The 13,966-nt window shown below is 46.2% G+C and overlaps 1 protein-coding gene across 1 annotated transcript in view; it reads right to left on the reverse strand.

The window, feature by feature from the left end:
- plxnd1 (plexin D1) overlaps positions 1-13,966 on the reverse strand; it is a 79,407-nt gene that overhangs the window by 5,190 nt on the left and 60,251 nt on the right. The window contains exons 23-35 of the mRNA XM_061769555.1: positions 12,414-12,518; positions 11,588-11,718; positions 10,536-10,734; positions 9,377-9,523; positions 9,100-9,256; positions 8,620-8,723; positions 7,073-7,136; positions 4,833-4,867; positions 4,200-4,304; positions 3,884-4,047; positions 3,655-3,802; positions 601-741; positions 450-524 (exon numbers count right to left, since the gene is read on the reverse strand). Coding sequence (XP_061625539.1) covers positions 450-524; positions 601-741; positions 3,655-3,802; positions 3,884-4,047; positions 4,200-4,304; positions 4,833-4,867; positions 7,073-7,136; positions 8,620-8,723; positions 9,100-9,256; positions 9,377-9,523; positions 10,536-10,734; positions 11,588-11,718; positions 12,414-12,518 — 1,575 coding nt within the window. The remainder of the gene's footprint in view (positions 1-449; positions 525-600; positions 742-3,654; positions 3,803-3,883; positions 4,048-4,199; positions 4,305-4,832; positions 4,868-7,072; positions 7,137-8,619; positions 8,724-9,099; positions 9,257-9,376; positions 9,524-10,535; positions 10,735-11,587; positions 11,719-12,413; positions 12,519-13,966) is intronic.

Consider the following 13,966-nt stretch of genomic DNA (forward strand, 5'->3'; position numbering starts at 1 on the left):
ACATTTCATCCCCCAAAAAATAAATAAATAAAAAATAAAAAATAAAAAAAGAGGCTTCAAACTGTTCAATGTCACTCGCATCTGAAGGTTATTGTCAAACTAAACATAAAACAAAGTTGTGAATTTAAAACAACCACACAGCCTAACCTTCCGGTCAACTAGCCTCATGCTAACACTAATTTGCATCTATGTTGCGGTGCTTTTACCGCACTGACAATATACAACTACTCATATTCATATATCCTTTATCCCCTGCAGAGAACGACTAATATTAGTGCCATACTGATGAGCTGAGAGAGGAATAAACCCCAGTGCAATAGGATTGGCTGTCACATCCACACAGGACTGCATGGAGCCATCAATCATATTGCAGGTGGGCTTGAGTATATCTAATATCTGTCTGTTTGCGCTAACGCTTGGGCCCGCGGATGATGTAAAGGAGCTCCTACCTGGTTTCTGTATCTCTTGGCGTATTTGTAGATCTCAGTCAAGGCCAGATTGGTGTTGAATTCATTTCTGTACTTCTGGAAAACAGAGCGTAGGTTCTGCCATCAGACTAAAACGTCTACGGATGGTGCAGCGTGCAAAGGCGCTACTCACTCGAGACTCCTCGGCCAGGTGGGCGTTCATCTCCTGCTCGCTGAGAGGCGCCATTTCCTGGATCTGCTGGTAGTAGCACTGCACCCTCTTCTTGTACTCGGGGATTTCCTTGGCGTACAGCAGCTTGTTGGTCGGAGAATCCTGTAAAAAGGGATATTTCACTGAAACTCGATTTTGTGAGCGGGCGCCACAGTCAGAGTCAAATGGACAACTTTCTGCCCCACTGAGTGAAGACAATGGAGGGATGGAGCAGGAAGAGAAGGAACATTCCAGTGCCCTTCATGCCACTCTCTCCACTTCTTGCCTTGCTCTCACACTGGCGCTCACTCAAGTAGAACTAAAAGTCGGTTGTGGGCACATTTGTGTGGGCTCTTAATAGTGACTGCAGTTGAGAGCGAATGGAGGAAGGGGACGCGTAGGAAAAAGTAGGACAAGGGATGGGGGCGGGGGGGGGGGGGGGGGGCACAGGAAATGTGCTTACAACACAAAAATTGTGTGTCATGAGTTATTTGTGTCACTTGTGTTATGTTTGTCCGTGCGTGCGCTGACTCAACGGCCAAAGTAGCTCCTTGTGATAGGGAACCCGCTCGCTTCCTGTTTGCAAGGTCACTTCCCGCCGTTCGCCCATCTGTTTGCCAACCCCCCTGTGACCTCTCACCCCTGTGAGAGTGTGCTTCTTGCCAGATAAGAGGGTTTCCGTGGAAACGGGGTGCATCCGTTCGTTTGATGTGGCTAATCCGGACCCTGTGTGCCCTGCTTTGCCCCCCGCCTTGAGCCCGTCGTGCACCACTTCCAGAAAATGTGGAGGCGCCTTCACAAGCAGGAGAAAACCTTTAGGACGCAGCCCAGCGGCGATGACCAAACTGCAGACGCACATTTTTGCCCGCGTTTACGTGTATTGTAAAGTTGACCAAGGATGTCCCAAAAGATGTTGAGTTCTCGTGCAGTCCTCCGGATAGACTTTCCCTGGCTTTGTGCAAACGCCTGCTCTAAAAGTTTAGTGTTTTCATCAGCGGAGGTGGTAGCAAGCCTTCCGCAGCGTGGTTGATCAAGAACAGATACTGTTTCAAGAAACCTGCCATGGATAGCGTAAATTGTACAACGCGTTGGGGCAGCGGGACGGCCATAAAGCTTCTCAAACCGGCGCTGAACTGCAGTCGGGGACAGAAAAATGTCTTGCCAGGGTACGATTTTGCAACACAGTCAATTGGTGAGAAGGAATATGCTTCCAAAAAGTGCAAAGGCCAAGCTGTCAAATGCTGATGGCTTCATTTCTGGCCGCATGATACGATACTTTAAGTGTACAGTGACTTTGGTGACACCCTGTACGGGCCAAGTACGTCTCAATAAAGTGGACTATTGTGGAAAAGAAAACATGAATTATTTTAGGAATCCCTCGTTTTTCGCGGGGGTTGGGTTCCCGACCACCCGCGCAATAGATGAACTCCACGAAGTAGCGACCACATATTTCTTTTGATTATTTATACATACTTTAAAGCTGTATGAACCTTCTCAGAAGTGCAGAACCTTCTACACTCCTATTAACCTCTACCATACTCTTACAAACACTTTATATACTCTTGAAAACCTTTTAAACTCCTAAACATACAGTAATGAACAGTAGTACTGTACACTATGTACATTTTATTCCTTATGTGTTTTTTATTTTTTTAAATTTTTTTTCATGTTTTAGGCTAGGAAGTGTTTATTTTACCACAAAAAAAAGCATGCACTCAAACTCCCACGATATGGCGAATTATGTGCAATACGAATATGAGGGGAAAAAAATGCATTGAATCTGCAATATGTGAACCTCGATATAGCAAGGGAACACTGTAGTTATCTTCAACAAGTGAAACTAAAATATTAAATAGATTCACGACAGAAAGAGTGAAATATTTAATTCATATTTTACAGCTAACGAAACTTTGCCATCTCAAGAATCTCAATCTCATATATGTACTCTATATGCACTGGTAGTGTCGTAGTACACATTGCTGTCTTTCATACAGATGGCGTGGCTTCCATTTCCAGTCAGTCCCCCAATACCGAGCCAGTGCTGTTCCCAAGCCCTGATTTTATTTTATTTATTTATTTGTTCATAAAGGTGTGTTCCCTCAAGAAGGGCTTCCTGCGTCAAAAAAAAGTGAAAGGTAAAAAAAAGTGCAAGCAAAGTAAAGGAGTAGAGTAAAGGAGGAGCATCATTTGCTGACTGCTCGAGTCCCTCCAGGGAAGGAAGTCAGGCTGGGAAAGACAGGAAGCAGAGCATGTTCACAGGGTCACAGTGTCGGAAGGATGAGACACATTTGTGAACAGTGAAGACAGTGACATTTGAGCTCACACACACACACACACACACATTGAGACACACACATGCACGCCGGAACACGCAAGTCAACACACACTCGTGCACTGCCACGAGCCAGATCCCTGGTGCTTGGGACCTTGGATCACTCGGCCTGCCTGAAATGAGACAAGGTGAGCTAGATGGAGCTGACAGTCTGATGGCTCGGGGGGGGTTCGCAGACAGATTCTGGAGGTCAGAGTTTGTGACCTTGTCTTATACATGCACGGCCTTTGTGAATCAGGAGGCTACTTGCGCTATACTGTACGTTGACGTCTGACAGCTTGGTAGAGCTTCAAATACTGCACCTCACCAAGTTGAAGTGGTGCTTTGCAGTTTTAGGAACTAAGAATCACATTGATGACTGCATGTATGCATGCGTGTATGTATGGAAGAAGGTAGCTGAGTGTCAGACTTTCCACCGATCTGATCGGCTAAACCGGATTGGTCGATATTTTGCATGCTACGCAAATTTTGTAACAAATCAAAATCTCGTTTATTCCGGGGACGTTCTGCATTGACGTCGTGTACGTTTCTGTGAAACAAGTACCTGTACAGATGGTATGCAAGAAGGTAGATGGATATGTAGGCATTTAGTCGGTAGGCAGGTTGGTTTGTTGTATTGGGTTAGGTACGGCAAAAGCTGGATTTTAGACAGATTGGGTTGTATTGAGGAGTAGCAAGCGAGGTAGAGTAGGCTAGGTGCTGACCTTGCCCAGCTGCAGGTCGGAAATGGAGCACGCGTCGATGAAGGCCTGCGCGATGACGGACAGACATGCGTCCATGTGGTCCGTCTTGTCAATGTCAAAGACAAATTGGGGATTCTTCAGGATGTTCACCCAGAATCTCAGCGGCAAACTGTGGAACGCAGGGGAACGCCTTTAAAAGCTGGGACTTGAAGCACCGAGAGACTCGCATCACAGAGTTCGTTTTGCTTACCTGTTGGTTTTCCAGATGTGCAGAGTGTCTGGGTCAGTGATGCCCCGTTTTTCGGCCTGCTCCTCCAGAAAGTCAAAGAAGTACTTCACAGCTAGTGGGGGCTGTTCACAGGGAATGCTGAGGATAGCCTGAAACAGGTCATCCAAGAACTTCTGGAGAGTTCCCTTTGGAAGAAGAGACAAAGAGGTTCAAAATATAGACACCGCAAAATGGGTTTAAGGAAATTGCACAATGACTTTGGAGAATTTCTTATTGTGTGCGTGTTTCTTCTGCTTTTAGTGTGTGTCTTGTCAAAAAGTGTCAGGACGGGCCTCACCTTGGTAGACAGAAGCCGTGTAAGGTAGATTTCAGGCAGCACCTTCTTGCGGTGGCTTTGCCTGTGCGACTTCCTGGTCTCCATCAGCTCGTCGTGCGGAAGGACCTGGAACACCAAGAAGGCTGAAATTCCACATCGAGCCCATCGCTTGCTCGTATAGCCCCTCGTAAGGACGCTAAATGAATGCCCCTGTGTTTCTGCGGTAGCTGAGAGGAATTTCTCTGTTTCGTGCGTTAGACACGCGATCCACGAACCACATCAGGATAGACAGAACATAATATAAACAAGTGAGGAAATATCTGCTGGTAGCTGTGTAGAAGATCATGTATCTAACTTGCACACCCGGCCAGGACTAAATGCAAATGTACAGCCTAGTGTCAAGAAAGACTACAAATCTGCCCTTAAAAACGAACTATTCACCCGGCAAATTGCATGCCGAAGAACTCATTATTGTAAAGTCAAAGGGCCCATATCTTGGCAGACGGTTAGAAAAGAGCTTAAGCTGCATTAGCGCCGCTCTTTCCTCGCGGCGGCTTTCCTTTTCACCTCCATTCACCCTCATTCTCTCAATCTCCACACAGAGCAAAAGCAACACTAAGACAGCACTTCTAGAATCTCGGAGCAGTTACTCACCAAGTGGACGTACTTTTCCGTGTCCAGATCTTTGACTAGAGGGACAAAAAAAAAAGAAACAATGTGCAATCAACAACAGAGAGAATGAGGGAAGACAGGTGGAGGGAAGCAGGCAGCAGGTGACAGTTCGGAGGGAGGAAGAAAAGAAAAGACGTTGAGAGGAGACGAAGGTAAAAGGAGTAGATGCAAAAGGAGAAAGTGATTAAGGTGGAGTGTGGGCGGGAGGGGAGCTGTCAGGCAGAGTGAAGAAGAAAGATTACGAGTGAAAGGGGGAGAATGGAGCAGGAGCTTGGGAGAGACACACACACAAAGTCTGCGATTGGCTGTGGAGACGCTCAAATGAGACAATTGTGAGACGAGCGCCGTGCTTTACATACGGCCAATCGTATGTTCGGAATACGTCAATAAAAATGGATGTCAAGAAAAGCGGCGTCGTCGAGCTGAAAGTCACACGCATACGTTGTAATATTTGTGTGTCGGTGAGTTTAAGGGGCTCGGGTTGGCCCATTCGGTCAACGCTGGAATCTGTTCGTTGGGAGTCATTTTGCCTTTGTGTGTTTGACTATTTGTTCTGTTAAATAAAGGTTTCAAAGTGCTTCAGCGACTGTGGCTCTCCTTGCCCACGTGCCAGGGCATTCCACTACCTTAATTGAAAAAAAAATTGAACGAAATTCAAATTGAAAAAATGTCTTTAAAACAAATTTGATTTTTCAGCAAGTTCGAGTTCAAGCCAACCTGTCATCAATCTTTTGTTTTGCCCGTTATTGCGGCATACGCAGGTAGTCCGCTAACCTGTTTTCCAGGTTTGCTCACATGACGTTCCGCATATAGTGGCGTCAAAGCACTACTCTATAGTGTGGATACCCATAAAAAAATAATAATAATAATTGTTTAGATCTGCGGCGCAAACGATGAGCTGGAGCAACGTGTGAATACGTGATGAGAGCACATGTGGGCGCCGAGGCGGGCGAACACAAGACGCTCGATCACTGCGCTCACGGTGAGAATGTGCGGCCCACTCTGCCAGATGGTGCCGCTGCCCGGCGGGCCTCGCTCCAGACCCTCCACACCGATCACCGGGTTTTAACATTAGCGAGGGAGCTCGAAAGGCTTATAACACCACCTTGATGCTTTCAAGTCGCAGCCAGATTTGGTACACAGCTCTGGTTTGGTACTGATTGGCGGCACGGTGAAACGGCGGTTGGCGCATTGGCCTCACAGTTCTGAGGGTGGGGGTTTGAACCCTGTGTAGATGTTCTCCCAGTGCTTATGTGGGGTTTCTCCGGGTAGTCTGGCTTCTTCTTTCCACATTTCAAACACGTGGACGACTCTAAATTGTCCTTAGATCTGAACGTGAATGCGAATGCTTGTTTATCTTTAGGTGCCTTGTGATTGGCTGCCAACCAGTCCGAGGACTGCCTGTGTTTTTTTTTTTTTTTTTTTTTTTGGTGTGTTCTTACAGAGTTTGTTTTCTCTTTGTACCCCCCGCTTCCTTCCACATTCCAAACATATGCATTTTAGTTCACTGAAGAGTGAAGACTAAATCAGTGGTTCTCAACTTTTGTCACCCTGAAACCCGCATTCTCCTATTTTCACAAAGTCGTGACCCACTTTTATAAACGTTAACACACAATAAAGCCTTTTTTTGTTTTAAAACAGCCTCGGAAAACACGTAAAATATGTTATATTTTTAAACGCAGTTTCAAATGAGTTTGACGTACTGCCAAAATTGCTTAGCCATGACGCCTGCTAGCCAGAGGCATAAACTGACTCGAGCACAAGTGAGTAACATTTCCTGTCACTTACCAAATATGTTCATGTGGGAACTTGGTAAGGGCTCTGTATTGTACCGAAGAATTTGGAATATGACTACATGTATTTCATTCGTCGCTGTCCGCGACCCGTCCAAAATGGGTCCGCCGCCTACATAATGAGACTTTAAAAGGTTGCATGTAGTAAACTGGTCTCTAGTAAAAAGGCGTCGGGGTCATTTTAGTCTGGATGAAGTCGGAAACTGTGAGCCAAGCTGGACTCTGAATGGAGTGTTTGTAGATGGATTGATGGGTAGATAGGAAGATAGATGGACAGGTAGCATAAGATGTCCTGGCTGGCCATCCAATAATATCCACTAATATAGGTGATCTGGGTTTGCCATGACAATAGCGATTCCATACTGTAGTTTGAAGTGCAAGCGGCTATGAGAGTGACAGAGCGTCGGCGTGCGTTTGAAGGTGACGTACCTCTCCCCAGGGTGTTCTCTTTCTTGTCTTGCATACTCATGGCGAGCGACGCCCCTTCTGGGATCTAGAGGAAGAAAGACGGGAGAAGACGGAGGTGACAGGGGCAGAGGTGAGCGTCGGTGCAACAGAGCCGTGTCATTAAGCGAGCCCCCCGGGGACGTTGCCGTTGCGCTGCGGCCGGCCTCTCTAAAGCCGGCCTACGCTGAAAGGGATTGTGCGGCTTTGCCAATGACCCGCGACAGTTAGCACACGCGGCGGCTCGCTGCTTTCACTGCCGCGTCCCCGGGGCTCAGCAAAACTAAACAGAGCACTTAACGTGTACAGGTAAGAGGTCAAAGGTAAGAGGGTCGCCCAGTGTCTGTTTATTCCCGCACAAATGAACGTAGACATAAGCAAACATGCACAGACATTCCTGTCCGCTTTTTCTTTGCTTGTTTTCTTCTGCAGATGGTTAGTGGGTGTTGGTTGTGTTTTTGTTGCCATGAAATGTCAAAACAAGTGTCTGTTAAATGTCAAAACAAGTTATCAATCATGAAAAAATGAATCATTTCGTTAGACTTTGCAAGCTCGTAATTTGACATAACACTTATTCAATGTTATTTATGCGTGCATACTTTGATGATGATCGTTGAACATAGTAATGCTAAATATCTATACACTCAGAATTGCGTGACCAAAGGTGCAAGTCAGATTTGGTTCCAAACACTAAAAAAAAAAAAAAATACGCACAGAAACCAGCCAATGTAATTAATATCTTCATCTTATTATTTTTGTACAGATACGTCAATTTTCTATTCCACTAGTCCTCGTTAGGGTCACATGTAAGCTGAGAGGCAGTGTACACCCTGGACTGGTCGCCAGCCAATCACAGGGCACTTTTGACAAAACAATCAATCGCGCTCACATAATCCACATTCACACCTGAGGACAATTTAGAGTCGTCAACGAATGAATCTTGTTGTGGGAGGAAGCATTCGAACCCCAACCTCAGATGTGTGGGGCAGATGTCCTCACCGCTCGTCCACTGGGCTGATGCCCAGATAAATTATTACTTTGAAAGTAAAACATTGATTTTGCATCAAATTGCTGAAGGAAACGCGCGCACACACACACACACACACACACTGTAACACACATTAGAAGGCATCTGGATCCAGTTGGCAGCTTACAAATGGTTAAATACGGATCTGGTATATTGCATTTTGCATATGCAGCAATCAAACAATAAGTCGATAAGTCTATTATACTTTCACCAAATAAGGAGCTCATTACTTGTAATGTCATTAGCAAGCATTCACAGAATTCCAGGTTTACTTTTGGCCAATTGTATCAGAGAAACACTGAATAATAAATGAAAGGAACGGACACTCGAAATATGTCAGTTGCTTGATCGATGCAAACAGATAAACAAACAACACCTCCACCAAAAAAACAAAAACAAAAAAAAAACAAGGAAGAGTGGTCTAAAGTGACACATTTTGCACACAGTTCTAACCTTCACCCGCACCACTGCACTCTCTCACCCACGCACGCACACACGCACACACCTGGTAATGGAAAACAGTGTTGAGTTTCTTGCGCCCGTCTTCCATGACTGAGGAGTTGTCGAGGTCCTGCAGAAGTTTGCTGTTGCTGCCGGAGTCAAACCATTCTGCAAAGGTGACAGAGGCGAAGTCAGGAGAAAGAAACGGGAGGACTTCCGTCCACATTTGGAAGGAAGGAGAAGGGGGAAAAAAACCAAAATGAGACGGAGGTCGGGCATGCTGTGACTCTGGACGTCAAGGCCGGCTGAAATACTCTCGGGCCATTAATCAAATCAGCGCCGTGGGCTCCGTGGCTTTTGGAAGCAATCATTTTTGTGATTATTACTGCACAATCGCCTCAATGTATCCTGTCATTTATTTTATTGCGGCCGCGGGTGAGTGGGGCTTCATGAGCGGAATTGACCTTTTGCAAAGGAGACTGTCAAATCTCGGAAGGCCAGCGAGGGGAGAGAATGAAAATAATCAGAGAAAGGCTGCTCTTACCCAGGTCCACATCTTCTGCTCGGGGCCACTGGGAGAACGGCAAGTTTTTATAAAAGGCTTCGAGGATTTTCTCCTTCACCTGGCAGACGGTGTCGGTATTCATAACCCTGACAGATAGCGAGTCCATGCCACAACCCTGAAAGGACACGTTGATGTTCTGCAAAAATAAACACGGTGCGCTATGTTATGAAACGTACGCAGCTTAAATTTCAGCACAGTTTTCTTTTCATAACTCCTGCCGTCAGTCGAGTTGAGCGAGGGAACGAGAGGATCCGACCTGCGGCTTGGCTTCGATATTCTCGCGGAGCAGCCACTCCTCGTTGAGGGTGTAGCGCGCTTTGCCTGTGATGGCGTCGATGGAGCCCTTGTTGATCTGCTGCTTGATTGCACACAGCAGGAGGAAGAAAGGCTCGCCCACCGTTTCCTGAAGAAGGACCGAACACAGTGTAGTCGAGCATTACAATTGTATTTGTGGGGATCAAGCCTGTCAAATCTGCAAACGTTGAGTTGAGGCAACTCGACTCTTCTTGGTTGGTGAAAATAGGGCTGTGAAAAAAAAAAGTCCACGCAAAAATTTCTGCCTTGAGGCAATAAAAAAATATGAATAAAATCATATTTACACCGCCCTATGTTGGGCCACTGTCCATGTTTACCGCACAAACATTTATTGCAGACGGACGCAGTGTTGGGCCAATGATAAACTTTGCCAAAAACGACAGAGGCGCGTCTGTAAGTGATTTTAAGACACTATTAGACGTGTAATGTACATATAAACATGATATATGAGGAAGCTGAATGGTAGTGACCTAAAATGGTAATCGCTAGCATGCTAATGTTAATGCTAACCGTTTTTGCATCGGCTAATTTTGTTGTCTCAAATTCTGTTCACACAATTTATACCATACACTCAAGAACAACATATGCAGTTTAAGTCCAGCCCTCATAAATGAGAATAAAATGCATGTTAGTAGGAAAAATAACAATAATAAGTTTTTTTAGGGGTCTGCAATTACTCGAGTAATGGATGGAATAGTCAAAAGGATAATCGATCCTAAAAAGATCCCATAGTGACAGCCTTAGTTAAAGACGTTTTACACTTTAAGTCTCCTTATTTGTCTCTGGTGTGTGTGTCCCCAAGGGCTTGTTCACAATAGAGTTGTTGTTGTTGTTGTTGTTGTTGTTGCTGGTAAATGACCATGTTTCTATCGCGTGTCATTCACCTGCCTGCGGGCAAAATGGCTCATGAGTGGCCACTCTTCCCACGGAATGAGAGAATCTTTGGGGGAGGGATGGCCAACTAAGATGTAAAACTGAAATGTAAAACCGTCTGGTTGCCTCGATTCAAACTTTGCGGATTACCGTGAGCTGGTTGACTGAGAAGTGTGTCGACTTAGACACAAAGTTGTCAGAGCTCGCTCAAAAGTGCTCATCCTCACTTTGAGGTAGCTGTACATGCAGATGGACATCCAGTTGGTGAGCATTTTCTCCACCACGGACTCGGTGCGGCGCAGCATCAGCTTTGGATTCTTGGCGGCTGAAGCGTCAATGAGGTCCACCAGCAGGTCTTTCATGATACTGGTGTAGTACTCCAGCTTGCCATGGAGGGCGATAGTGAGCAGGGAGGCCAGGCTGCACCTGAATGGTGAGAAGACACACGAGGAGAGGACCGGCGATGAGTACAAATGTGCAAATTGCACATCGAGGATGTCGGTCATCCTCGATGTCGCCCATGGACTCACTCATGGATCCAGCAGACTGAAGCTAGAGCATTAAAAAGCAACATGTCTCTGGAATGTCCTCCTACTTTTGGGATGCAAGTACACGGATAGAAGGCTACAGGACCCACAATTGTTTTGTTTGCCACTTGCAGCAGACACACAAATCCTCCCTGTCGAGGTTCGCATAATAAAATGTGCATAATATGAAGTACAGCTTGGTTTATTTTTATGTCAGCAGGTTGTAACAGAGAGACTGGAAGAGTCACAGAAAGGCATAGAAGCAGATGTCCTTGGAAATGTGTTGGTCAATTCATGGCTTAAATCTCTGTTGAGAATTTGGCCCGTTTTGCCTTGTTGTTGAACACCAAGTTGTACAAGTACTGAAACATTCAACAAGGCGGACGCGTGTTCAAATGTTTTGAAAAGGTCAAATTAAGTTCACCTGTAAAGGTTACAGTGCTGTGGATTCGTAGTCATTTTAGTCTCTTTGCTTTTAAATTATTTTAAGCTGTCTTTTACTTTTCTCCACTTTATTTTTTCCCCAAAATGCATTTTGCTCTTTGTTTTAGAATGTTTTTAATCATCGAAAGCACATTGAGTTACCTACAATGAAACCTTTTTAAACACAGTAATAACAGCAACACTTTTCATTGCAAGGACTGCTTTGTTTGCTCATGCTGGGGGAAAAAAAAGGAAACAGGAGGAGCACAACAATCAGTGCGAGGAGATCGAAATCTAAATCAAAACGAGAGCGAGATGGAGAAGGTTACCTGTCTCGTACGGCAAAGTCCTTCTGCTGCTCTAAGGCGTGGACGAAGGTGATGAGGAAGTGCTTGTTACTGAGAAGGGTGGCGAACAGCGCGATGCCTTCCTCGACGTTGGGTCTGGTCGGGTTGCTGGCCTGAGGGCATCGAGAGTGAAAACAATTATTTGGGCACGCCTGCTGCTCCCGCCTCATCCTTTTCAGCCTCTTCATCAGGCCCTGGGCGAACGGCCAGCTCTTCCTCCTCATCCCCAGCTCTCGCAGCCATCCTAAATATGAAGAGTCGACTTATCGGGTCTGGCCCGTCTTTGGGTGCGACTGAGCAGCAACCGTATGGTGCCGTTTGTAAGCTGACAGAAGGAGAACAGAGGTACCCATTAAGATAAATGCTCGCCTGCGAGATTTATTTGCCACGACCTGGAAACGCTTCCTGGGAAGATGGTGCGGACGGAGGGCACTTCATCACAGTTTGACAGGCTCCCCCTCCGGCTGCTGGCCCCAAAACGAGCTCGGGATTGTTACTTTCTCTCGTAATGTGCACTCACGTCCCGCGCGCAGGGAGGTGTGAAAGTGCACGCTCTCCCACTCCCCTTGAAACGCTCACCTCCTGTCTTGTCTGGCCCTCCATCACAAAACCAGACATTTCCATGACAATCCAAATCTTAATGCACGATACGCCTTTTTTTTTTTACTTCTCATCAACAACCCCGCAGTGGAGCCCTAATACGCTTCTGTGTGACCCAGTTGGGAGAGCGAGGAATAATAAGGAGCTGAATCAAGCCACTCTGGCAGAAGAGTGCGCAAGCAAACTTCCTAATGGCTTAACCCCTCACCTGCCAGTCCTGCAGCAGCGGGTGCGTCTCCGGCAGAGCTCGAGGGCCCAGAGAATCGTACTCGTAGGCGGGCTGGACCAGACTCCTCTCGTAGTCCGAGCACATCTGAAAGGCACACGTTGGGAGAACTTCAAAACAAGGCCAGCTGCAAACATGATTAGGTGATTATAAGAAGACCATCGAAAAACAGGCGCTCTTGAAAATGTTCTGGTAAATTAAGACCGGAACCAAAGGGCAGGCGTACACTGAGAGCCTCTGGAATGAGCTCAGAGGGCCTGATTTACTAAAGGTTTGCGTGTGCAAAAATAGGCGCAAACTTGGCCGCTCACACAGACAGATGTGGAAGATGAACTTCGAAAGTGGGCGCACTCAGGATTGTGTCTGCCAAACGGGCAAAATTGCAGCGCAGTTCATTTTCTGCACTCTTGGAGGACTCGATGCAAAGGGATTCATTTATCTTGCGCAATTTGATTTAAGAACCCCGAGACGAATCGCAGTGGCCGATTATATATCTTTAAATACCGCGTCTGAAAGGCAGCTGCAAACCGGCACCGCTGTGCGTGACCGTTAGCGTGCTTACTATGGCCCTCGCCATAGTAGGCGACGGGGAGAACTGATCTTTTATTCTCACGTAAACATTTTTTGAAATGCCAGAAACAAAGATTATGCCGACATATCAGCAAAGCGATTTTGGTCTTCTATGTATGCCAGTGTTGTTCAGTGACGGGCAGACATTTTTGATTGATGGTGTGCCATGAGATTTTTTTTCGAATGTCAAATATTTGTCGTGGCTCCACAAAGGTTGGGAAACCCAGTGTTAGAGTGAGAGAACACGCAGTGCAATTTGGGATCTTAGTAAAAGATTGCGATCTTAGCAGCTCAAGTGCAACACACCCATTAACGGCGCATACACAATTTAGCGTCCGTTATCTGGATTTTAGTAAATCAGGCCCCGAGTGAGGACGAAAAGGAAACATGACATCGGGACACCAAACATCCCGAGACTTAATGGCTTTCGAGAGAAACTGACAGGAGGCCAAGAAGTGGCCTTTGAAACTTTAGAAAACAACGAAACAATAATTGGGGGGGAAGGGGGAAAAAAAATTTGCAAAAACTTTAATGCAAAGTACATTTGTATCTGGTAATTCGATTAATCAAAAACAACAATAATAATAATAATATAAAATATTGGCAGGCGACAACCCTTGTTAAAAATATGCAGGACCTCTGGAAGAAACAAGAGGGTGAAGAGAGAATGTTGGTTATCCGAGCAGAGGATGAATCTCATCCGGGAACGCCTGAATTTGCGCTTCTGCTCTGACCCGATGGCAGTCTCCTGCGTAGTCAACCAACATGGCTGCCATCGCCGAGGAGCCTGCAAACTGGGAGAGCGGCGTGGGCGTGTGAGCTGAGCGCGATTTGAGAAATCAGAGTGAAAAGTTCCCTTGTCTCAGTGCCCGCCATTGTTCTGTCTCCTTGAAAGTCCACGCCTGCGCTTGCAAGATAAAGCATGCTGAGTTGTGTGTGTGCATTGGTGGAAAAAATACCCACGC

Source organism: Phyllopteryx taeniolatus, chromosome 1 (genome assembly GCF_024500385.1).
Source record: "Phyllopteryx taeniolatus isolate TA_2022b chromosome 1, UOR_Ptae_1.2, whole genome shotgun sequence".
Lineage (NCBI taxonomy): Eukaryota > Metazoa > Chordata > Actinopteri > Syngnathiformes > Syngnathidae > Phyllopteryx > Phyllopteryx taeniolatus.